This window comes from Hesperophylax consimilis, chromosome 7 (genome assembly GCF_061612785.1).
Source record: "Hesperophylax consimilis isolate HC1 chromosome 7, BYU_Hcon_1.0, whole genome shotgun sequence".
Lineage (NCBI taxonomy): Eukaryota > Metazoa > Arthropoda > Insecta > Trichoptera > Limnephilidae > Hesperophylax > Hesperophylax consimilis.
The window spans coordinates 19,567,383-19,594,388 of NC_142842.1; the positions used below are offsets into that span (position 1 = coordinate 19,567,383).

Sequence of the window (27,006 nt, forward strand, 5' to 3'; positions counted from 1 at the left end):
TAATAATTTTGTTTTTATTTTGTGCTTTTACAAACTCCAATTGAAATACAGTGTGTTGAAGTCAGAAATAACATGGGTACTTTTATGAGTATGTATATAGTGTTTTTATAATACTACATAATTCAATGTGTTAAAATCAAATTTTGAAAGAAATTTTTAACTTTGTTTAAGGCGATGCCATACGTAGTAATGCAAAATCATGTGTTTTTGGTTTGAAAATTTGGTCGCCTAGAAATGTTTCAGATGCTTTAACTAAATACTGCGAGTAGAATACATCTTGGCCTTTGAAATAATCGAGTATTTTTTAGATAAGTCTTTTTATAAGCCCGGAAAAAAATAATGTAAAGGCCTATGAAAACTGCTTTAAAGTTCAAAATCTCCTACTTACAAACCCATTTTCGGTTATGATTTTATTGTATAATGGTGGCAAATTGAGTTATTTATAAAATGATCGAAAAAAATTAAATATTTATGCCTGAACATCCACAAAATAAAATAAAAGGCACTTTTTGGCCATGTTTTTTTCTTGCATAAATCAAAACAGGCGGATGGTGTTAAGCGGGAATTTAAACCTTATCGCCATCTACGTAAGGGTTGTTATTGATAGCGGCTCAATTTAAAATATTACACGACGTAGTGCATCGCCTTAAGTGGAAATAATAGTATAGACATATCTGGACTTAGTCGTCGATATTTTGTATGTTATGGCATAGACAAAGGAGTGTCAATCAAATGTGCATATCACACCCCACACCAAAAGTAGAGTAAATTGTAATGTAATAAATGTTTGCTCATGTTAAACTGTAGTCATCTGCCCCACACCAGGCCGTTAGAAAGCGCCGACAATCTGCGGCATCGCTGGTCGGGTCGGTGCTGCAGTGGAGAAGAATCTTAGCCCAGGCATCCCGATTTGCTGCCCTTCCTGGATTCCATCATTTACCAATTATTAGAGATAATGTCATTAAACTAACAGGGGACACACTGTCCACACCAAATCATTATCTGAATATTAACAGACTGTTTCAAACTCCATCACATTTCATAACCATCAAATCGACGATCAGCGCCATTTTGAATTTTTTGGCATTTGAAAGGTCCCGTCAACCCTTACGCACCGGAAGAGGGTAACACCCCCTCTCCCAAATGACATATCTCAGTTGTTTTTTACATCATAAAAATATTCAGTAATCAATCTGCATTAAAAAAATTATCCCCTTTCTATTTTTTAAGATATTAAACATAATATCTATCCAATTTCTAGAAAATTATTCTCCCCTCACCACCCGGATCTCCAAAAAAATTCCTCGCCGCAAACCTGCCGCAATTGCGATCGTAAAAAATACATTTTACTGGAAAGGGGCTACAATAATACTTACATATTTGAGTTATGCTCAATTTTGTATTATTTCTTTACTCCACTTTGCATTATGTAATGATTGACTGCTGGGTGGAGAGTAACATGGGGGACCCTAGTGACTTCTCTTTGGGTGGTATACGTGACTTTTACCTTCAGATACCCAAAGGTTAAACATTGATTCTCAGCCTGTTCCGACAGCTGGAACTTGTATGCTTGACAGCTGATCAGAATTTGATCAAAAGATGAAATGGGCCCAGAATCAGCGTTTAATAACGATCGTTCGACTGTGAAAAAAATCAATCTGCGATTTTTTGTCGGCACTAAAAAAATCTGTATCATTAATTTAATAATATTTAAAGAGACTTATATGCAAAGTCTCATTTTATATTAACTTCATATAGAAGACTATCTTAGGGGATATCCTGCCGTGTAGAGGGGCAGGAAAGTGGGGGAGAGCTGGTTTTCTATAGGGCAATGAAAACAGAAGACAAAGACACAAACAGTTTCTGACCAAAATGTGATTTTCAGATAACTGTTTTATCGGATATTTCAAAATTACTCTCATTTTTTTTTTCTAAGAAATCAGGTCTTAGGATGGGTTGTTTTACAGAATTTTAACAATTCATCAAAGTTAAAACTTAAGTTCTGTGAAATTTCTATTCATAATGGGCTATCTGTTGCCGGTTATTTCACAGAACTTGGATACTTCGAGATTTGATGAATTGTTCAAATTCTGTGAAGCAACTCGTCCTTAAAAGTATCTGTGAGATTTGGCATTACCATTGGTGAAGTGAACAATGCGAGTTGAAAGTGGGAAACCCGTGAGGACACAGGCCGTGTCCCCGGGTCCCAGGCAGCACTCGTACAGACCACGCTTGTCCAGGGGCAAGGTCTGCAAAACGACAACATTTGTATAATTAATATCAATGGAAAACACAGACTACTAACCCACAAAATAATAGGAAATGATTAATAAATCACTTAATTTAACAATGTCAAATATGACTGTTGACAGAAAAATATTTCATAAATGGTTTTACTTATACAAAGGTACAGGGATCTCCATTTGTAATTTCCACTTAATTAATTAAAACATAATAAAAATAAATGATAATAATTCTTAGGACGGGTTGTTTCGGAGAGTTTGAACAATTCATCAAATTTCAACATTCATTTTCGGGTTCTGTGAAAGTCCTATTCAAGTTCTGTTACTATATCATTGTAGGCTAGTTGCTTGACAAAACTGAAATAAAAACAGAACTTGAAAATGAACGTTGAAATTTGATGAATTGTTCAAATTCTCCGAAACAACCCGTCCTTACTCTTTGTAAACATTTGAGTGAAATGTCATCTTCGTTAAAAAGTATATTCTTGAGTTTTATATTTACGTGGGTGACATAATTAAATTAAAATAATGCATAATATATTGCCTCACATTCCAGAGTGTTAGATACTCTCAAAATCGCCGTAGTGAAAGACCAACATTCAGAGTTGAAATGTTGCTTCAGATGGCTTTAGCCATATTTACAAACCTGATCTGAATAGGCAGGTACTTCTCAAACTTCCTCTTCCTCACATCCTTCTCCCTTCAGCCTCACAACATACTCCAATTGGGGTGCCATAGTCCTACTGGCTCTGGGCAGTTAGAACTTTTAAACCAGAGACATCACGCTTGCACGCACTCACTGAAGTATGTAATAGATATGGGCTTTTTCTTTAGACACCCTTTTTTCGTGTATTTGAGATTTGTTGAAATAAAACACTTGGTGAATAGAATATCAGAGTTGGCTGAATAATTAACAAAATTACCTGGGTGACGTTCTGATCCAGTGATATGGCGAGCACCCACTCTCTGACTTCATCATGTTCCTGCGGAGTCAGGGTGCTTCCTCCCAGAACCACTTCCTGTGGGAAGTCAGTGTCTCCTGCGCATATAGCAGACAGAATTCAAGGTTAACACTGGAAGGGATCGCTCCATGGAAAAGACATCTGAATTTAATGGGTTCAAATCCCAAACAGAATAGACGTTCGTCATTTTTTAATGAATTTTTGTACCCTATTAAATTATTCTTAAAAATTGAAATAGCCACTCGCACAGAAATGCGATAAACTGGCCGATACTTACAACGTCCAGGTTCAGTAAAGTGTTTGTGTATTTTTCAAGCGGGGCACGTCATCTATTGTGCAATCCATACTCTATGATTCAACTTGTCTGTACTCTTAAAAACTGAGGGGTTGCAGTTGAAATTATCTTTATAATAAAAGGCGGTAATTGGACTTTTCAACCAATTACTGCTAAATTAAATCGAATTGTAGAGGGCCTTTTCTCAGCACATTATTTTATACTGGACATGCGAATATGTAGATTGAATTATTTTTATAAGCAATAATTATTAGCCTGAAACACTAATCCACATTGAAAAATCTCCTGATAAAAGATACATGACGCCAACGGGACTACGGGAGATTTTTCAATTTTCAATGAGTGTTTCAGGCTAATAATTATTGTTTATAAAAATAATTGTTACCCTTTGTGCTATGCATAAAAAATCTTGTCTTAAACATTAGTTTACCAAAAAAATAATAATTTAGATTGAAGTTGAATCTGTCAAAGACTGAGTTTCTCTAGACCGGCACAAGCACACGTCAAGCATAACATTGATAACTCCCCAATAGATTATTAGTTTTTACAAAGGTAAAAATCCTCTTCATTTTTCTTATTTCAAATGGCGCTAATCTTCTTCGAGTTTCACAGATTCTAGATCTCGGTATCTTATTCCACGAAAGTCTACAGTTTAACTTACACATCGATGAAACTACTAGCGATACAATGAGAATGCTCGGTTTTATTTTGAGAATGCGGGCAAAGTTTAAAAATGTGTTAACTTTAAAACATTTATATTGCTCATTAGTACGAAGTAAATTAGAATATAATTCAACAGTATGGTCACCGTTCTACAAAGTCCATTCTCAAGCCTTAGAAAAGGTACAAAATAAATTTCTTCGGTACATCAATTTTAAAATGAATATTTCCATCGAATTTATAAATTATAATAACTTACGCACCGAAACCAGACTTCTCAAACTATCGGATAGAAGAGTTCTAACTGATATATTATTTTTATTCAAAATTATCAAATCTCTCATTGATAGCCCTGAATTATTGGAATTAATTTATATGAATGTACCTGCCAGACAAACTCGAAGCATAGACACTTTTAAATGTAACAATAACCTCAATACTAACTACTCTATGTATTCACCAATTCCAAGAATTCATCACCTTGCAAACAAATATTGTAAACTTATCGATATATTTGGTGTTAATAACTTTGAGAGTTTCAAAAGGCAACTAATTTTAGACCTATTTGCTAGTTATTAACTTGTAATATTTATTAGCTTTAAAAAAAGGTCTTGCCTTCATACTTTGATTTACTTTACCATATTATTTTCTAATTACCTTATGAGTAAATTATATTTAGCTAATTTATCCATGTACATGTTACACTTATATACATATACTGTCAACTTACTATGTAAAAGCCCGATAGGGCGTTAATAAATAATAAATAAATATTTCAGGAAATGATATCACTGCAGAGATGTGTCAAACTATTGGGTGGCAACCTGGATGATGATTTTTCTCTTAAACTGAAGTAAACAGGACAGTAGTTCTTTCAAATAAATCGGTGTAAATAACTAGTCAATTCGAATGTTGTTTCATGTTTAGATTATTGCAACGGAATATATGCAAGTTTACCCAAACAATTAACTGCATCAGTTTTCAATGCTGCGGCAAAAGTCATGAAAGAATCAAGTTTCATTCTGTGGTATTTAAATTATTAACGGAATGGCTCCAATTTACTTACCGGAACTGTGTATTCCAGAAAATACCCAATTCGCAACAGTCAACTCTTAGGTCAGCAACGCTGATGACGCCATCAGCTATCGGAAGGTTGAAGGAACCAATCGCTTATTAGATACTAAGTTTGGTGAGTACGCTTTCGGAGTGTCAGGCTTTAAATTTTTTTTGAAAATTCCCACTTTTCAATAAGGAATTCCAGTACATTTTTTTAACCAGTGTTATCCGTCCAGAGAAACTTCTGCATCCAGATTGACACCCAGTAGTTTAACATACGTCTTTGGAGTAATGTCACTTCCTGAAATATTGGAGTTATCAATGTTATGCTGATATCTGCTTGTGGCGGATCAGAGAACCTCAGTCTTTCAGACAGATTCAACTTCAATCTATTTGTAGCATTCAAGAACTATAACCACACGCACGTGAAGCGAGACAAAGTTGTGTGGCGGTCTCTCTGTTACAACCCTTGCGAAGAATCAGCGTGATGGTTAGGTAGTTAGTTAATGTTTACCAAAATCAGCATGGTCCAGAGCAGCGTCTCCACCATCTCCGTCGGCTGCTTCAGCCAGGTCCAAGTATCGGTTCAGCATCACGAGGGCCTCTCCCTCACGCTCTGCCTCGCGCAAAAGCATGCCCGCCTCGTAGAATGCTGGAAATTGAAGACAGTACTCTCTAACTATCTGCCACCTCAAAAACTGGGAAAGTGTCCAATTAGTGAAATCGGTGGATTGTAGTGAACACTTACAGAATATGCTAAACAGATATTTTGTAAAGACAAACACCGCCATCGATCTTTTGTAAAATTATCATTTTTTTGAGTCATATTTATGCTTACTTGATTTTGTAAACTTATTGAAACAAAAAGAAGTGGCAGAATGAAACGAACAGAAACTCATGTGACAGTTGCTATAATACACAGATGATTAACCGAGATTTCCTAAAACAATAATAATTAACCCTGGTTACTGGTAAAATGATCAGCGAGAGAAAGCTAGACGGCGGTATACTAACTGAGTGTGTAAGAGTAGGACAACCCAACCCATCGGTATAAAAAGCTTAGCGCACGAGTCTAGGCACACGGCGGACTACTGAAATTGACATACGAATACTGGAAAATTATAGAGCTTGATTTTGTACTTTCAACTAGTAAATATAACAACAGATTGTAGTAATAATCAAGCAGCAGATTACTGTATTAACTCCTCAGACCTCTGCCATATTTTGATAGAAGGTCGGAAATTAATATTTCTGAACGCAGGAAAATTAAAATTACTGATAATGAATAAATGTATTTCAAACATTATTGTCACCTCACTCCATATAAAAATAATTCATTCAAAATTCACAAAGTTTCATAACTTTTTTTTAAATACATTCGGAACCTTAGGTTTCATTTGCAGGTCGCAGTTTTTAATTTTTCTGTGGTTAATTTCTACAGTTGAATATAAAGCATGGTATTTTCTCTTTCTAAGACCGTTTAGATCGTATTTCTCACCATCACAGTAAGGGAGATACAGCAATTTCTATGAAACCATATAAGTTGTTCCCAAAAGCGAACAAATTAGCCTGAAGAGTTAAAAAAATACAATGAATCTTTTTCTTTTTGACCCGGGAAAAGTAATGTTATTCAATAAACCAGTATTTTTTTTCTTTTTGACCTGGGAAAAGTAAAGTTATTCAATAAACAAGTATTTTTTTTCTTTTTGACCCGGGAAAAGCAAAGTTATTCAATTATCCAGTATTTTTTAGCTATATTTATTTATTTCTTAATTTTGTTAACCTTTCCCTTACTGTGCTAAAAAAATCCACGTGTTCCGGTGCTGTGTAGTCAATACACATCTCAAAATATGCGATTTAATATCGGAAAAATATGAATATTCATAGCTAATCGCTTATGTTTATTATATTTTATATCAAAAGTGATAATAATTGTAATTTAATTGCTGAAAACATGAAAAAACCATCGGCAGATGCTAAAAAAACGTGCGAGGGGTCTACATCTAACGACGGTCCGCATCCGACTGGCTGGCGGCTGGCACACACAGAGCTGTGCCGTCGCAGTATCACACGGTTGACTGTATTGGTGTATTTGTTTCCGATTTTTAATTGAATTTGAAAACTATGTAAAATATTATTTTTTAATTCAGTGCATAAATGTATAACGGAGGAATACCTAAAATCTGAACCCAGAATTTATTATATTTATAGAGTTATTAAAGTAATAACTTCTAATAAGAAGCAATGTGTATTAAATACACACCACAGATAAGTAAAGGTTAACCCCCTTTCTCTATTTATAAAATTAAAAATTAAATTTTTGTTTGTTATTTAGTGTCCATTTTATCTATTTCATAACCGTCTAGTTTCACCACTCGAACAAGGTGAATCCGGACACTTCGGGTATGCAATATACCTCGCAAATTCGCATTCGCATCATAATCGCCATTATAAAGTCATATAATATTTCACCAATTTGCTAATTCCTTACTCATAAAAGTCAGTTTGACTTCAATACAGCTTAGTGCCAGCGAGTTTTAAAGAAGTCTTAATGTTATTGGCTTATAAGTAGATAATAATATATTTATGGCTGATGAATAACCATTGTCAGCGGCCACAATGTCTGTGTGCCTCAGCAGGGCGGTGGCGGCTCGCAGCGCAAGGGGCCGCAGAGTGGCGGAGTGACGGCACGCTTCACGCACGCATAGCAGAGACGCTGTCTCAATGCAGTGCTCCACATTTGTATCCACATCGTTGCCAGCGTTTATAAACTGCAAAAGAAAAATAAATTGAGAGTTTAAATAAAATTATTTTATAAGATACATCATTTCAAATACATTTGTATGGTGTGCCCAAGTAATTTGCAAAGGCCAATTTTCCGTTACTTCAGATAAAATTGATCAAACTTTTGGTGACGGCAATATTTATCAGATCACACATCTAGTGATTTTCTGCTGCATGTTAAATTTATTATGCTGTGAGATTTACCTCTGCACTACCAAGCAGAAAATTTGTTTTGGTGTCTCACAAAATCTCGCAAACTGTGATCTCTGGTGTCATGAATTTTTCCAGCCTGGAATTTCTAGGTCAATGGAACTATTCACAGCTTGCAAACCATTTTCATCACGAGCTACGGAGCTCTCAAACATCCATTTAACAGTTAAGGAGACCCACTGCTTTCCCATCCTGTTATAAGTAATAAGACTGGTAAGGAGGTGTATTTTTTATCCATTTAACATTAAAAAACACTACAAGGCAAGATTCCTTACGTTTTATTTTAAATTTCGTTAATTATTAATTTAAACAGTAAAAATTTTGTAGAACCCACAAAAAAAAATCTATAAAACATTGCACAAAAAGGAAGATCATAGGTGTTGGAGGCAACAATTCTGCATACTACTGTTGTATTACAATCTCACCATGGTGTGCAGCACATTACGCAGGTCCTTTAGTACAGAGAAGGGAGCCTTGGACAGGGCAGAGGCCCGCGCAAGCAGTGGAGCAGCCAGGGCCGTGGGGCCCCCGGGCGAGCCCCCGGAGCCCCAGCGGGACAGCACCCACACGGCGGAGCATACCCCCCCAACCATGGTACCATCTGGATTCTGCAAAAGGTAAAGTAATACATACATGTAAATTATTAAATCACAATAATAAACAAAATTTTCTCATTTTAGTTAAAATTTCGTAAAAAAAAATATATATCCGGGAGCAGTGGGATAGTGGGATATGATATGATATGATAATAATGATTTATTGTCTTCTTTTCTTAGTAACAATATAGAGATAATGATATCCTCACTGGGATCTCCCGTGACGAGGATGTCATTTACATATTATAATTTAATTATAAGAAATTAATATTACAACAAAGTAACATATGAATTTAATTATAAACATATATCAGGTAGTATAATTTTTATATATATATATATATATAAATCCCGCTACCGATGTGGCGACCTTTCACTTCGCATCCTTTTGACTACCACCGCTTATGGTAGGTTTAGAAACAAAAACGCTGTGAATGTTCACTTATATATAGTTATAGAATAAAGTGATCGTAACAGAATTTGCCATAAATCGTGTTTTAAGGGTATTCATATTTTTGCAAGGTACATACATTTTAGAGTCTTTTGGACACCCTCTCATATTGCTGCCCTTTTGGTAACCGCATATATCTTACGAATATCACAGTACATTACGTTTTTAATAAGGCGTCCGTTCATTACGAACATTTAACGACTTCCGTATATTCCCGTATGCCATACGTTTATATTCCGATGCTTTCAGAATCCTTTTAATTTGGTCTTGATTTGGCACCGGTGTATATCCTATGTATAGAACGATACGCTGTCATTGAAAAGACGAGTCCATACAAACAAAGGTTAATTTGACGACATAATACATTAATTTAATTTGCTTGTCTAGGATGATGCAAATTTAATTTTAAAAGAATAGCATTCCGAAAATTCAAAATGGTGGACGATTTTATGATACATTTTATATTAGAAATAACAGAAAATAACGTAATTATCTCTCTTCACGTCTGTCAAAATTAACTATCGATTTTGGCTTGTATTTTAACGAACCGCTTTGGCTCTAGCGTTATATTTGTCACCAACCGTCATTATAAGCGGCAGATGTTGGTTGCTTATTCAGTGATGGAGGACTTAGCCGGCCAATGAAACCAGCCAGGCCTTGACTGGGTGGGAACAAATGGTATTAGCCAAATGAATTGAATTCACTGACAGTGAAACCGTAAGATTGGTAGAAAATTAATTATTTTTCTATGCTTAGAAACAACAACGAAATTTTGCCAAATTTCATAGTTAGCGGCGGTCATCTCAAGTCAGGTCTCCAGCGACAAAATGTTTTCAAAACATTCGACAAAAACAAAAACATTGGGACAGGGCCACTTTTCGAAATAATTTCATAAAGCCGGGCAAGGCCGGATCATCAGCTTTATATCTATCTACATGCATAATATATAAAGATGTTTGGTTTGGTTTTTTATACAAATCTACAGTTTTATTGCGATGTTGATGAAATTTTGCATACTTGACGATAAGAATAAAATAAAAATTACTACCTACATCCGAATTCTAAAAATTGTGTGTAAAGCCCGGCTAATCTAATATAAATATGTTTCAAAATTTTATTTTAAAATCTGGGAACCCTTTTAAAATTAGTCTCGCGATAAAGGCAAGATAATCTCTCTATATATCTAAACAACACAAAATCCGTATTAGTAAACTAATAATTTTCTCAACTTTTTTGGCGAACAATAAACTTATCACCGTAAATAAACAAGTTATTGTTTAGATAGAACTGAGTTGGATAAAATTATCACGGAATGGTCATATTATTATTAATTTGATTGATCCCCCTTATATTTATTGGAATCTGTTTCGTCAAAGCTAACAACATCTGACATTAGCGCCCTACCAAATGTTTGTTGGGCGATTGCAATTTTTTCTGATTTTAGATAAAACGATTTCGTTCACTGATATTAGTAATTATCACGAATATTATGTACCTATTTTATGACTCTATTCTACCATTCTAACAAGAAAAAGAGTTGAGTTAGTTTAAGGAAAATTACATAAACAATTGATTAAGTAAAGGGACCATCGTCCATATTACATCTACTGTCAATAATCAATTATTTTTTTTCATTTAGGACATAATTTTTGTTTTAATTTCCGGCAAATAATCATATTATGATGGTCCGATGCTCTGAAAGGAACCCGCTTGCACAGCGCGGGTGTAAACTGTGCAACCTAAAGTTTAAGTTTAGACTTACGGATTTCAATACTTTTGTTTGTGTGAAAGCACTATGAAATAATACATGATTTTACTTCAATGACAAGCCATAGATTATTAAGATAAATGTATTGATTACATAATATAAGTACTACAATAATATCCTGTTATTATCATATAACGTCATTCGATGTGAATTATGCTGACGAATAATAATATATTTTGCATTTATTTTGAAAAAAAAGTTATCCATCTGTTATATAGTTGGCCATCTTCCTAATATATTTATATCTGTCGCATGATTATTAGCTTTTCTTTAATTTTTTTGTGGTCTCGTGCTCAACAAATTGTTTTATTTATTTATTATGTGTAATAACACTTTTTTATAATAATATATAAAAATCACTGAGGATACGTGTTCAAAGAATAGCTGGAATGCTTATAGTAATTTCTCTATCATCATAAATAACATGAATCTTCGTAGACTCTACCGGCTACCCAGATTTCAACTTGCCACTTAAAGAATATTGTACTATTATATCTATCTTTTACGTATCATATTTTATCTTTTATGTACTTCTTTTACACAGTTATTATTATATTATGTACTTTAAACTTGTCATACTACTTTGCACAACTTACCTATAATAACGTACCTAAATTTGTAAAAGACTTTATTGTGTGGCATTTAAAAAAAACAACATAAGATGAAATAAATGGTCTGTCTTTGAAAAAATATTAATGTCACGTGATATTTTAAGATATAATAAACGAATAATCCTGCCATAAGCTAGTTGTAATTTCAACAAGTCCTGGGGCAAGTGACTTGCTAATTCATCAGTTATGCTAATCCTGAAAATCCTCGAAGGGTGTCGTTGTAAGGATATGCCATAGTATCACCATACCATAGTTTCAGCGCCCATGAGGTGATTTTTCAAAATACGATGCTCTAAATATTATCCGAATATTATTATGCACTCAGTGTACACTGTTCACACTTGAGCACGTAGGAACTACATACCTAGTAAAAAAATATTTTGATTATTTGTAGAGTGTCGTTTTTGTGAAAAACTACCTCAAGGGCCTAAGATATAACTTATTGCAGGAAAAAAATGTTTACTTTACTTAAACCCATTTTTTACATTGAGGCCCTGAGGAATATAATTTACTTCTGGGCCTGAACATGTCTTTTTGAGGAGAGGAAAGACTGTACAGACTGTACATGGGTATTAAAGAGACCCATGATGCATGAGGGAGGAAAAACAGAGGCCGGCAAATCATTCCACAATTACTAAATTAATGTATTGATCAATAGATTAATCAGTAGATATTTACACCATGCAATTTGCATACGTAAAATATTTCTCATGTATAACAATAAACATATTAGGGAATACAGGTAGGTATACGAACCAAGTTTTGAGGTTATTTAGAGTTATTAAATATATATACTGTTTTTACAATATTATTCAATAGAACAATTCCTATTGTCATGCTATGCTATGCTATGCTTGAAAATCTATTCTGCAGTTTGGTATCTTGAACAATTCGTGTCATGATGACGACTACCTACTGCTCAAGTTTTCAGGCACGTAAATGTCGAAGCATTCCAAGAGTAATAGGCTATCAAATAGAGATACGCACTACTTTATTAAAACTAAGTATTGCACGATATGTATGACGATTTTTCAATTTTTTTCAATGTACCTAGGTAGGGCAGGTGCCCAGCTGCCTACCTACCTAATTAAAGTCTCAACTCTTTCTTCGGATATTTCTTTAACCTCATCTGTATGATTGGAGGTTGGCTGAGTGTTTTACACCTGCAGAGGGGAGGTTTTCCTTGAGCAGTTAGAGACAAGAGTTTAAGTTCAAAGTGTCGCTTATGGGTGGATTCATTAAGTCTGAACTGTACGCGGCATTGCACAGTGCTGAAATCCCATACATGAATAGGTACAAAATTAAAAATGGAAACAAAAATTGTCGCATAAATAAATAACACTCCAGCAGGTTTGGTGACTAGTGCATGGCGCTAATTAGCAAAGAACTATTTCTCAAAAATAATCTTAGGTAACTATGACAAGGTAATTAGACAATAGTAAAAGTTAGGTTGCTAAACCATTTATTTTACAAAATTCAGAGTTCGAGCATCAGTGTACTTATATTAATATTTGTTTTTTGTATATAGTTTTTGAGTATGGAGGCTACTAACAAAGAATACCCATATTATTAACTAAGACTACCAAAACATTAACCAAGATTAACTTAGATAAACCAAGATAAACTAAGATTAATCAAGTTTAATCGATAATAACCATGATTAAAGAAGATTTTTGTAAACCTCTCGGTTACAAATTATTATAAGCAATATTATTGTAAGAGAAAAAACTTACAAATTGAAAAATCTCGAGAAAAAATACATGCCACCAATGGGACTCGAACCCACGGCCTTCTGATTACCGGTCGGCAGCTCTACCACTGAACTATGGCGGCTTATTTAATACCCACCAAATTAGTCAATTAATCAAGACATATCTCGACGCCCTTAAGTGGGAGAATTAGCACCATTGATTGATTAATTAATTAAATTAATTAGCACCGTAATAATTCCTTTACCTACAAAAATGAAGTTGGTTTTTTCAGGTGAGAAAAAAATTAATAAGCAATAATTTTGCTTGCAGAACACTAAGTACACATTGACTAATTTGGCGGATAAGCCGCCGTAGCTCAGAAGTAGAGCTGCTGACCGGTAATCAGAAGGCCGTGGGTTCGAGTCCCATTGGCAGCATGTCACTTTATAGGTGACGTTTCACTTTATAGATAATTTTGCCTTAACTCACTTAACGTAAAAAAAACTTCCAAGTGTAATCGCAGCCTTACAACAATTATTGCTTATAATAATTTGTAATCCTTTTTGCTATGCATAAACCTTACCTTATAAACATTAAGTTAATTCAAAAGAAAATTAATAACCTCTCTGTTTGCTGTCTTATTTTAATTTTTGTTTGTTGTATTTTTTTATCTAATATAGTTTTATTTTTATTATTACTAACTTTATTTTGTTTTAAAACTTTCTGTGATGTTAATATTGTACTACCTACATGTAAAACCCCTCAGGACGCTTGTACACCCACTTCCAGTTATATTATTTTGTTCTTCTAATTTTTGCGTCTATCAGTACATTTTTTAATTGAATACCACACAAGAGTCTCAATCGCTCCCGTCTGGAGTCAGTGAGACTATGGCCTATCCCCAATCGGGGAATGTTGTGAGACTGAAGGTAGGTGAGGGGAATGAGACGAGGAAGAGGAAGGTGGGGAAGTACCAGGATATTCAGTTCTGGTCACCAAACACAGCTAAAGCCATTCCAAGCTAGCTTAACAGACTTTAATCGGGAAGGGTAGTTCTACCCGTTCGCGTTCGGTCGATTGATGCTTAACGTCGGAAGGGTATTTCTACCTTCTGCGCCCGCCTCATTTCAATGGCAGAAAAGAAGAAATTATCCGATGTTTTTATATGAATATTATATACCAATCTCTCTGTAAAGGTTCCAACTATACGTACGTAATTATCAAATTGTAATGCAAGTCTTTTTTTAGTATTTATCTTGGAATCTTTTGTGTACATCGATATTTCAACTAACTAACTAACTAACTAACTAACTAACCATCACGCCGTTTCCCCGCAGGGGTAGGCAGAGAGGACGGACCTCCAAACAACTCGGTCTTGGCACACACTCCTTGCCTCATTTACATTCATACATCGTCTCATACATACTCTTCTATTATTCTGACTCTTGACATGGCCCGACTCGAGTATCTGATTCACTTGATCGTGCCATGTCTTTCTCGGGCGTCAAATGACCTATATTATTGAACACCTGACACTTGATAGGTATTGCGTTTGAAGTACAACGAAATAAGTAATTTAGATAACATATTCTGTTATTATAATAGTTCAATTCCTGGAACGAGAGTTTTTATGTCCCTGAAACTCGAAACAAATCTCTCTATCTCGGTTCCGCACCCACTCAACTACTGAGTGTCTGGCGCATCTAACAAAAGCAGGTATCGGCGAACACAGTTAGGCGGACCATAATAAATATTTACATGCCAGTTTTTAAAAAGCAAATTGTCCTACGGTTGTGTTCTGAGGAGATTATTTTAAATTTCATTTTATAAAATAACCAATATTATTAGCATGTTCCGATGGTTTTTTGGGTGGCAATTGCACACGTGGTATTTGAATGGGTAATAATGTGTTACTCTGACAATACTAGTGATGTGGCAATTGTTTTTGTTTTTATAATGATTTGGGCTTGGTGAAAATATAATAATTTGTAATTTTAAATCAAATAAAACACTTTGTTTATTAACCACGACTTTTTTATTATTACATCTACCGGTTTCGCTACAGTCGAGCTTCATCAGGATGTGAAATATAACAGTTATATTTCACATCCTGATGAAGCTCGACTGTAGCGAAACCGGTACCTAGATGTAATAATAAAAAAGTCGTGGTTAATAAACAAAGTGTTTTATTTGATTTAATATATAATGTCTAACCACAAAGTGATTGCTTCCTACGAAAAAATTTGTAATTTTATAAAATTGAAACCTAGTTTATACTTTAAAAATTGAACCCTAATGACCCAACAATGACTTTGTTTTCGATTTATTAAGTTGCATTAGAAATAATACTTGGTTTTCGGCTAGAAATTTTATAGCTTGGGTATGCTGAGTTAGTATGTAGAAAATTTTATTAAAATATTTCCATTATTTTCGAAGATATAGCGATTTAAAACAAATTAAAGAAACTCGCGCGGGACCTTTATTTTCGCCCATTTTCAGCGGTCTGCCGGCGAAAAAATAACCCGATCAAAGTGTGTTAATAAAACACCAAAACATCATACAAATAAGAATACTGAAGGGGTAAATAAAATCATATAAATAAGTTGCCTTCGTGTGGCGTAACTGAAGTTTTATAAGTACTTGAACCCCGAAACAGCCGTCACAATAATAAATACAAAAATATTTGCAAAACTCAGTTAGGCATCTGTTCTTTCCGGAATGCGACAATTCCTATTCCAAATAGTTTTTGTCATAAGAATTATATTTATTCGTCATTTATTTTTTAAAAGTAGCATAAAAACATATATTATTTCCTCACATGTTCACAAATAATATCATAGCCTTATATTGTAAAATACAGTAATATTTTTGGCATGGTATATTTATAAACACGGTGTCTTACAACTATATTATGAAATTCTAAATTAATGTTGCATTGTAAATTACATTTTTAGGACTTGTTTTTGAGTGTTAGGTAAACTACCTACTGAAGCCCTTATCTATTGTCTATCTCAAGTAGGGAAAGCAATAAATCTCCAACATTATATGGCAGCTTAAAATTAGAAGTGTTGAAGTCCCACCCGCTATATCACCGTCCGAACCATAATAAAATTAAATGTGCATCTTCCGAAAAAAATATTTATATTGCTAACGTCATGTTCAATATCTTTTATATTATTATTTTTGTTTTACTCTGTACCAACTTATATTGTATCTACTTTTAATTTTCAACTTATTTTTTTTAAATTTGTTTTTATTTAAATTTATTTAGGAAACTTATAGTCGTACAGTGAAATATAACAATAAACATGAATATGTTATAGACCAATTAAATTCCATGAAATGTTAAAGAAGTACATAATATTAAAAATAGATACAGTTTTCGCATGGTTATAGGTAGGTACTAATTGAAAATAATAAAACAAACTACGGAAGTAATAGTATAATTTTCCCAAAAGTAAAAGTGTTTTTAGCTATTAATTATTAATTTAGTGAGTTGCAATTTATTTGATTTTAAGTTGAAAATCTCGTAAGGTATTATAATTTTCACAGATACGTCCTATTATAGAGTTTTGCGCGTATTTGGATTTACAGTGAGGTATTCTAAATAAATCGTTCGATCTGGTGTTTTGTTTGGGGCAACGAAATGCAATCTTTTCTAACAGATATGATGAATCAACAAGACAGTTCACGATTTTGTAAAAGAATAAAGCATCATAGATTTTTCTGCGTTTATATAAAGCGATAGGGTCAAACCGATGATCACTAAAGCGATACGATAGGTGTTTTATAAATTTGTTTTGGATATTTTCGATTCCAAATGACTGCGGTGAACTCAAGTTGTGACCTTACATATGACATTTATAACACAATTCACTATCCAAACTACTAGAAAAAACTATGAAAAAAAGATTGCTCGCATACCTTGATCAACACAAACTGATCTCAAACAGCCAATTCGGGTTTCAAGCGAAAATGGGAACAGAAGACGCCTTATCGGAACTAACTACTTACATAGTCAAAAACTTATGATGGCGGGTCAAAGGTGGTAGGGGCTTTCTTAGACCTAGCAAAAGCTTTCGACACCATCTCACATAAATCACTATACCAAAAACTCAAAAATATCGGCATAACCGGTCCACCACTAAAATGGTTCATCAACTACATTGAAAATAGACAACAAATAGTAAAAATCAATAAACACGAAAGTGACAAGGTAGGTAACAGGTATGGAGTACCGCAAAGCAGCGTCTTGGTTCCCATACTTTTTCTCATCTACATAAATAGTCTAACTGAGATAAACCTTGGAAAAATAGAGTACAAAGTAATCAGTTACGCAGATGACACTGTAATTTTATTCAAAGCACAATCATGGGAAAATGTCTACAAAAACACAGAAGCAGGGATGACTGAAATAAATAAATGGCTAATGAATAATCTTCTTACACTCAACATTTCTAAAACAAAATACTTGACTTTTAGTAAAACAAAAGCTGGTCAGCCAGACAGTCGCCCACAATTCCATCTTCACCCCTGCACCAATACTTCTACAAATAACACATGCTGTACTTGTGACAAAATAGATTATGCGGATAATATCAAATATCTCGGCTTAACTGTTGACCATAATCTAAAATGGGATCTCCAAATTAACCCAATAACAAAAAAAATCCGGAAACTATCATACATCTTCAAAACAAAAACAATACAAACAAAACGAAATATTTTATGTCATTAAATCAGCTAAAAAATATATACTTTGCACTTTGTCAAAGTATTCTAATGTATGGTATTTCAGTATGGGGAGTAGCAGCAGACACTCATCTCAAATCCCTTAAAATTAATCATAAATCAATAATTCGAATTATGTTTAGAAAGCCTTATAAACATCCGACAGAACAGCTAATGATTGAAAATAACTTATTTGACATAAATAAACTGTTTATAAAGAAGATCATCTACAAAAACTGCATAAAAAAATTACCGAATCACATAACTCACTAGCAAAACACGAGAGCAATTACACACAAACAATTACAAGTACCGTATATCAAATCAAATTTCGCTAAAAGACACGAATCTTACCTGGCTCCTCACATATTCAACATGTTCCTAACCCAAACTAAAACTTACGTCTTACCAAATAATTTGAATTGGGTGTTCAAAAGATTTGTAAACTGGTTGATGGTAAAACAAAGAACAGATATTAGAAATATTCTAAACATCTAATGCATTTTACAAACCATACTGCACACAAATTCTAACAAAATTACAAAATTTTACAATTAATTATAATTCGAAATACTCATTTCATATTTTTATACATAATTTTTCAACACATATAGTACTACACTTATTTTTCTATTTTTGTACATTACTCATTTTTTTACTCCAATTTTTTCTTATTATTTTTATTTTACTATTTTTTACTAAACATTTGGTTTATATATAAATTGTTAATTACCAGCCTCAGAACAGACTATGTCTAGTGAGGAGGGTAATGAAAAAAAAAACATCTGTACAGAACCAACCTTAAATAAACGCCCCGGTTGCCGGCACTGAAACTGATAATTAGGGTGTGTGCTACGGGGAAAGGCTTTGCTATGCTTATAATAAAGACCATTTCTTTATAAGCTTTTTCTAAAATATTTTCAATATGATCCTTAAATAACTAATTTTAGAATGTAGTATTAATCCAAGAGATCTGATTGTTTCTACCCGTTGTAGGGGTACAAGGTTCAATTTGTAAGTATAATTAATTGGATGTTTTTTACGTGAAAAGGTAATAACATTACATTTGTTTATGTTTAGAAGATAGTTGATTGTTTTCGCAATATTGTTCAATTTTGTTAATGTCTTCTTGTAACTGGTTGCAGTCATCTACGGAGTCAATGCATTTATATAATTTCATGTCATCTACGTAAAATAAGAAACAAGAATGACTAATATTACGTTCCATGTCATTTATACGTAAATTAAACAAGTGTTATGTTCTAAATTATATACACTTAATATTGTGATCCTGAAAAAGTATCCTTGTAAACTTGTATTCATGTAAAAGCCTTCAAGGCGTCAATTAATAAGTAAATAAATAAATATAAAACTATTTTGTAAAGGGTAGTTATTTAAATACAGTGGAACCTCTCACAACGAGACTAATTCGTTCCAGAATTTTACTCGTTATGTGAAACACTCGTTGCGAAATAATTTTTCCCATATAAAACAATGTCAAATACAACAATGCGTTCCATGCCGAAAAAATAATCAATTTTTATATTTTTAACATTTATTCAAATAAAATTACATACTAATAAATTGTTAATGAGCCTTACCCTTAGGAGTACAACCTGGAATGCGATTTTGATTTACAAAAACAATAAAAAGATCGAAAAAACTAGTTTATTACTTGTGACTTTATGACAAATAATTACAGTACAACCCTAGTATGCTATTTCTATTTATAAATTAATAATAAGAATTTTGTTTTCCGCCGACATGTCAATGTAAAGGTTGTGTTTATTTTTGTTTGTATGATCATTGTGTATTTTACTTTAAATCTGAGATACTTGCAAGTATAGCCAGGAGCATTCAGAAAGGTGATTGCATTGTGAAGACAGTTGTTAGGTACAGGCGTACCTATTGTTTAGTATTATTGGAGACGCCATGTGAGACTTTGTAGAGAAATTGAAATTAGATTTTTTTAAAATTAGATTTTAATAAAATGAATAAAAAAAAGGTGATACCATAAAATTGAAATGCTGTAATTTAAGTCAGAATGTCATTACTAATAATAAAATATAAAAATAATGGACTGGAGTTCCTTATGGTTGTTTGTTTAATGTTCACCAATTAATTGTTTTCTTATTTGTATATTTTTCTGCAATGTTATGAAGGGAAAGGAAGGTCTGGGAAGATAAGGGTATGAGGAGTGTGTAGTAAACTAGGGATCACAGTGGACAGTAGTGATGGATGGTATGAACCCAACCCACCCATTGCGGTGCAAGGCGATGAGCCGGGAGAATCCGGCAGGAGAGGTCACCCCAAATGTCCCCGAACGCTGTTGCTGGGTCCGCTTCGGTCACGAACCGGCACAACAGTTGCCCAACTAGTTGATGGGGCAGGCAGCACACCCTCAGTCGTCAGTCTGAGGGTCAGGCCCCGGCATTACCGAGCGGCCCTGACCGCGGTAACCGGTTGTAAACGGTCATCGCACCCACCACCAAGACCTGGGCAAACATTATCCCATGAAAACGGACACACCTTCTAAGTCACGAAACGTAGCCAACCACTTGGTGTGACCTATGTCAGGGATGTTGGTCTTTAAATGGTTTCCAGGGAAGTGCTACCCATACCCACATTCTAAATTTCTATTTGTGCTTTTTAACTTCTATTTAGAACGAGTTGCTTTCATTGTATCGACAGTAATCAATACTGTATGTAGACAAGACACTAAAATGATTGGTCGCCAAATAAACTCTAAAACGTACAGACGTCAATACTCGGTATTAAATTGAAAATAGATACATTTGAAATAGTAAGACATTCGAGACCACTGGCAAAACATGTGCTGCAACGTCGCAAATAACCAGCCACCGCGAGTTGAAACGAACCGGCAACATTGTACCCTTCACGGTCACCACTTCAGGCTAAACGTGAAATGCAGAATAGGTCGTTTCCGGTCGCCACTAACGGCTAGGAATAAAACGCAGAATACGTCGAACACGGTCGCCATTTTAGTCTAGTTATGAAATGTCGTCACTTCAGGCTAGATATGAAATGCAGAATACGTCGTTTCCGGTCGCCACTAACGGCTAGGAATAAAACGCAGAATACGTCGAACACGGTCGCCATTTTAGTCTAGTTATGAAATGTCGTCACTTTAGGCTAGATATGAAATGCAGAATGCAGAGTGAATACGTCGTACCCGGTCGCCACTAAATGCTTGTTGTGAAATTAATAATTCGTCATACCCAGTCGCCACTAAAGGCCAGGAATGAAATGCGGAATACGTGGCTGTGTATATCACCTAGCGCCAAGCTGCCTCGCGACAGACTCCGGAACTTAAATATTCGAAAACTTGCACTCCCAGCCCAATTTGGCGACCAGGACTAATTTCGCTGAGATGCTTGTAACGACATCTACTATTGAACTGTGTAAAAATTTTGAGAAAACAAAGTGGCGACCGTATATCGGTCGCCAAATGTCGGTGGTCGCCACTTTAAATGCATATTTGCCCATGCTGGTCGCCAAATAGGCGGTGTGATATATATATATATTTTTAAATTATTTTAAAATAAGTAAGATAGTGTTTTTTTGTATAGTTCAGTTTAGTAGATTCGGTTTTAGTCTGTGTTTGATATCAGTATATTTTCTATTTCAGATCTCCCTATATTAAATCCAGTTTTTTTATTTGAGATTTAAATGTTATAATGTTGAGGTTTTTGAGTAAGAGTGGTATTTTATTGTAGAGCTATGATATAATAATGGCTTTGCTATGTTAAAACCAATTCTTTCATCAGATTTTTGTTGCCAATCTCATTGATGTCATCTCCTGTCTAAAACTTAATATTTACCGAGAATCTTATATTAGCTATATATTGTATTGTTTTCAACAAAACTCATCAACATAACATTTATGATCAGCTACTTTTGGTAGTCGTCCATGTGTTAAAGGGTGTTGGATATTTAATAAGGGATTTTTTTTAGTAATTCAAATAAATTTGGTGTCCATGGCAAAATGGCAAGTGACAAGAAGACAAGTATTGACCATGTAGAGCAATGGTTCCCAACCTATGCAATAATATTGTCCACCAGTTTAAGTAGCTTGTTGGGCTATCAAGAGTTAAAAATGATTTGGGGGGCTATTTTATACATTTGGTAGGCGATGGGCGTACTTTGTGCACTTACTTTAAACATAAACACTGCAGATAGTTCAGCACTTTTTTGTTGAGATCTACAACTTTGATGCAATTCAAAGGTTTCCGTTTCATAAAATTCCAAAAGTTTTTAACAATTTTTTTAGGTAATCTGATCTTCTGAAAGATAAGAATCTTACCAACAAAATCTAAACCTGACTGAAATTAACACAATTGTATAAAGAACACCCAACTTTTAAGCAGGATGATTATTGACAAGTAAGTGTCCGGTCATGGTCAGGGAACTAACCTGAAAGAGAAGCGTGTCGGGATGCTGCAGCAGAGCGGTGGCCCAGCGGGTGGCGATGCGAGCCGTCACCTGCGCTCCCGCCGCGGTGGCTGCCTCTATGGCCAGGGTCCACTCGCCGCGCTTCGCCAGCTGATCCGCCCTCATGCTGCCACTCTCTCCAACTCCAACTGGAAAGGTTTCAATCCATGAAATCTTTTAGTTTATTTGACCAGTTCACAGATTAATTACCTGACAATATTTTAACTATCCCTACTCCCCAATCATATATTGGGATGCCTACTCGGGAATTATATAACATCAACCAAAAATACCATGGAGATTAAAAAGTTTGAAAACAACATCACAATATGGCTAAGTTAAGGTGAAGATGAGGAAATCATAAAAATTATGAAGTAACACAAACACGAAGATGAGAAAATCAGCAAACACGAAGATGACAAAATCATCAAATGATGAAGATGACAAAATCATCAAATGATGAAGATGAGGATATCATGATGTAACACCAGCAAAAACACCTATATTCCGCCTTGGAAAAATCCCTAGTGGGAAGGACTGTGAATACACTACTGTACTTTGTATTTTAACTTCTTGTTCACCAGTGTAGGTGGAAGGATTTAGCTTGCAGAGGATTAAACCCATGAGGCCTTATAACATATTTATATTAGCTGCACACAGGAGAGTGTCACCCGCCAGTTAATTTTCTTATGAATATTGATATATTCAACAAACATATTAAGGAATTAAGTCAAGATTCAAACCAAATTAATTTTTATTTGGGTATTGTTAATTAGTATTTTATTCTGTCATCGATTTCAGTATAAGTGATGTAATTTCCCCTCTCAAAGGTTAATATGATGGTTTATAAATTCAATGTATCACATTAACTCTCTTGCTCTACTTAAAACTATGAAGATATATTTAGTCCATGGGGTGGGTTCATATATTTATTTATTTTTATTATTTTTTTTTTAATTTTAAATACATGAACGGCTATACTGCCTTTTATAAATAAACATATAATAGAGTACAAAAGTAAGAAAAATAATATCATTACATAATATTTAGTATATATATATATATATATATATGAGTAAGTACAATGTAAATTAAGTAAAAGAAAAGTGCCAATAAACTTTAAATTGAAGAAAGGTGCTTCATTTAAAGAATATTTCTTCCAAGCCACCAAGTCCTAGATATTTACAACATTATACTTTAAACATTCAAGTGGAAAGTTTACAAATATGTTTTACCGTTACTTTCTCCGGCGGAGTCGCCATCACCATGCATGGCTAGTAGAGCATTCTGCAGGCGGGCAGCCATGTCATCCTGGCCTGCTTCTGTTAATCTAAAAAATACATTAATCAACTGCAATACAGGTACATAGAATAAAGAAGAAAACTAGAAGAGCCTACCAAACAAATTTTACCAATAGACCAATAGCCCTGCACTCCGTCTCACTTACATTCACCTGACATCATAGATCTCTATTTCATTTGAATTTCGTAAACACAGTTACGTGTTGGAAATTTAAGCCTCGATTAGGCAAATATTTTAATCACAAAACACGCTCACAAGGCACTTCTTGTGTTATTTTTATCTTTATATTCTTGTCCATGAGACATTTTTTGTGCTATTTTTATGGCAGTATACACCTTTCACATTCCAAACCTTTGAATTTTTCAGTTTGAATTTGTACAGTGGTATTACAGTACAGAAGTACTGAGGTAATACTTGAATGGGGTCATGTCAAGAGACGGTGTAACAGAAGAGTGTACCTTTGACCAATAAGCGGTGCTATCTGGCGGGCAAGATGGGGAGGCAGATGATCCCTGGCCAGCCGGGCTGCCCTGAGGGTGGCTCTCTCCACTGTTCCCGCCCCAACCGATTCTACGTCCAGGGATAAGAGACCCTGGATCGCCTCCCAGTACTGCCCGCTGCAAAATATGGTACATATGTATATCAACCTATGTCAATTTTAAACTTACTGCACACATCTCTTTGATATTGAAAATGCCTTTAGGAACATTTTAGTTGTGCTCAATATTATTATGTATCTGCACCAATAACCTAACTTAACACTAAATACAAGATACATATTTATGAAATTATGATACGATTTAAATTTCTCATGGCCAAAAGTATTATGATGATTGTTTTGTTGATGCATAGTGCATCCTCATATTTTAGAAATTTCAGACAGCTTTGCAGTGTACGTCTGCCAGGATGGTGAGCACTGCACATAATAATATATATTAATCATAAAAATAAGATTGAAAAAATTACTTGTTGGCATATTCTGATGCCGTTTTCAGGATGATTTCCGGGTCCTCCCTGGCCATGCCCCGGGCGTCCCCACCACCCCCATCAGCGCCCCCCGCGCCCTCTCTGGCTGCCTCCGCTCTCAGGGCCCGCACCCCTTGGGGCAGGTACTCTTCACAGACGCGTATAGCGTCATCCCATAAACCTGCAACATATCATCAATTAAAATAATTCTAGAAACGGTTTCATTCGAGGATTTCTCTGGATATTCGCATTGACTGTGTACAATGGAACTCCTATGTGAAAAAAAAACCTAGGTGTAATCAAACTTACAAGTACATTTTAGGTTAAATTTGTAGCAAACATTTATAGGATTACGTTAACTAAGCTGTTGTACTACAAAAACTGATCCCGCAACAAAATGCAATTGACCTAAGTGAAAAGGAGCATTTTTCTTATTGGTTAGTTTGATGGTGTCACGTCATTTTCTTCGTAGTAAGGCAGGTTTTTGAATACTGATAAATTGTCGCGGATGTATTTTTGCACTTTAGTGACAGATTTACTTAGTGTTCTTCAATAGTAATATAACATATATTAATATCATAAGAATAAAAGACGTTTTGTTTCTCGACGCCGCCATACAAAATACAGTGCCTGTTGAAATAAAACATAGGCTTTTTGGGACTGGGAAACCTGAAAAATTGAAACTAGCCGGCAAGAATATTCAATAATTAAAAATACATTTTTGTTAAGGCCAACATGTTGGCAATACCACACTTGATAAAGTGACATTTTGATATTATTGTTCAACAAACCCAGTAGAAGTAATATCAGAAAGCAAAATGAATATATAAGGTCGACACTGCAATTGCAGTGATTCGTGACATGCGTGGGCACAATTCTTCAACACACTTCAACATAATTATAACAATAAAAATATATTTTGGTGTTCAAGTTAGAAGGTCATTATTGATAAAAAAAATATTAGTTAACCGCTTCATGCTTTTAAACGAGTCACGCTCGCGCGCTAAATGCATTTCAATTTCTGCTAGCCCAAGTGAGGCTCGCCGGTTTCCACTAGCAGCGTTCTATTTTTAGCTAACACGAGTAACGCTAGTGAAAGTTAGCAATGTATTTTACTCAGTTTGAATTTGCCTGCAGTTGAGATCGGTAGTGTTTTTGAGCTGCTTATTTCGTTCTTATTTATATTTTAATTGAAAAATGTATAAACTTTGAATAAAACATTAAAAAAAAACCTATTTGAAAAAAAATACTTTTTATTAAAAAACCCTAGCATTAAGTGGTTAAGGCAAAGATATTAGAAGAACGAGATGTGCTATGAGCAGTTCATACTGTGCGGAATTGTTTTGCCCAGTGTCGCCGGTTTTGTTCACCAATACTACTGCACACCTTCGCTTACGCTAAGGTATCCGCACTAATACATAGAACAGATTTCTGTGCGTACACGTCCCGATAGTATTCAAAGTACCCTAATTAGGTAGTACTCCGCCTACGGTCCGGCGGCCAACATAACATATCTCGTTCTTCTAATATCTTTGGGTTAAGGACTGAAGTTCCTTTTTGGAGAGGTCATGCATTAATCGCATTTACATAATGCAATGTACATGCAATTACTACATTATTTGCTTCATTTGAGAGCATGTTCGTTGTTGTGTTTGTCTTGCAGTTGGCACACCTGTGTTTATTTTTATAAGGTTGGCGCGTCGCCTAGTCCATGACTGATGTTTCAAAAATAAGTAAGTCTGTGTAATAAAGTGACAATATAAGTAGTTTAATCTCCAGCATATTGGCGATGAGAATATGTGAATGAGTATAAATTTACAATTCCCGCATTACAAATGAAATGTGGAAACTTTTGGAATATTCCTTTAAAGGCAGGTCTCCAGCGACAAAAGTTGAATCAAATGTTTGTGCAAACATGAAACATTGGATGGGGCAGGGCCACAATGTTTTTGTTCGATGTTTGAATATATTCTTGCCGGCTCCTACGGGTTAAGACGCTGTCCCTATAAGACAAGAGATCCTCGGTTCGATTCCAAGTTGTGATCGTTTTATTATACCATTGTCTTTGTAATACTTGATGATTTCCTGGGGCCTTCCGGCCCTAATGACTAGAGCTTCATAGAGGGTGATGTCTCCTTGGGATTCAGCCCACTCCGCATATGCTTGCAATACTTCAGCTTCCTACAAAGAAACACTATTTATTTTATTACAGTTATGGATGCACTCCT

At 34.7% G+C, this 27,006-nt stretch overlaps 2 protein-coding genes and 1 non-coding gene across 3 annotated transcripts in view; all 3 read right to left on the reverse strand.

Moving 5' to 3' along the window:
* Nucleotides 1-27,006, reverse strand: part of LOC149422436 (thioredoxin, mitochondrial-like) — a 289,804-nt gene that overhangs the window by 33,142 nt on the left and 229,656 nt on the right. The window lies entirely within an intron of this gene.
* Oseg2 (intraflagellar transport protein Oseg2) overlaps nucleotides 658-27,006 on the reverse strand; it is a 50,832-nt gene continuing 24,483 nt past the window's right edge. The window contains exons 25-35 of the mRNA XM_089633802.1: nucleotides 26,836-26,959; nucleotides 24,779-24,959; nucleotides 24,271-24,429; nucleotides 23,746-23,840; nucleotides 22,493-22,659; nucleotides 8,636-8,818; nucleotides 7,819-7,987; nucleotides 5,731-5,868; nucleotides 3,167-3,282; nucleotides 2,138-2,249; nucleotides 658-922 (exon numbers count right to left, since the gene is read on the reverse strand). Of these exons, the coding sequence (XP_089489928.1) occupies nucleotides 792-922; nucleotides 2,138-2,249; nucleotides 3,167-3,282; nucleotides 5,731-5,868; nucleotides 7,819-7,987; nucleotides 8,636-8,818; nucleotides 22,493-22,659; nucleotides 23,746-23,840; nucleotides 24,271-24,429; nucleotides 24,779-24,959; nucleotides 26,836-26,959 (1,575 nt within the window). The 3' untranslated portion in view covers nucleotides 658-791. The remainder of the gene's footprint in view (nucleotides 923-2,137; nucleotides 2,250-3,166; nucleotides 3,283-5,730; nucleotides 5,869-7,818; nucleotides 7,988-8,635; nucleotides 8,819-22,492; nucleotides 22,660-23,745; nucleotides 23,841-24,270; nucleotides 24,430-24,778; nucleotides 24,960-26,835; nucleotides 26,960-27,006) is intronic.
* Nucleotides 13,398-13,469, reverse strand: TRNAT-GGU (transfer RNA threonine (anticodon GGU)). The gene has a single exon. It is a non-coding gene; the product is annotated as a tRNA-Thr (tRNA).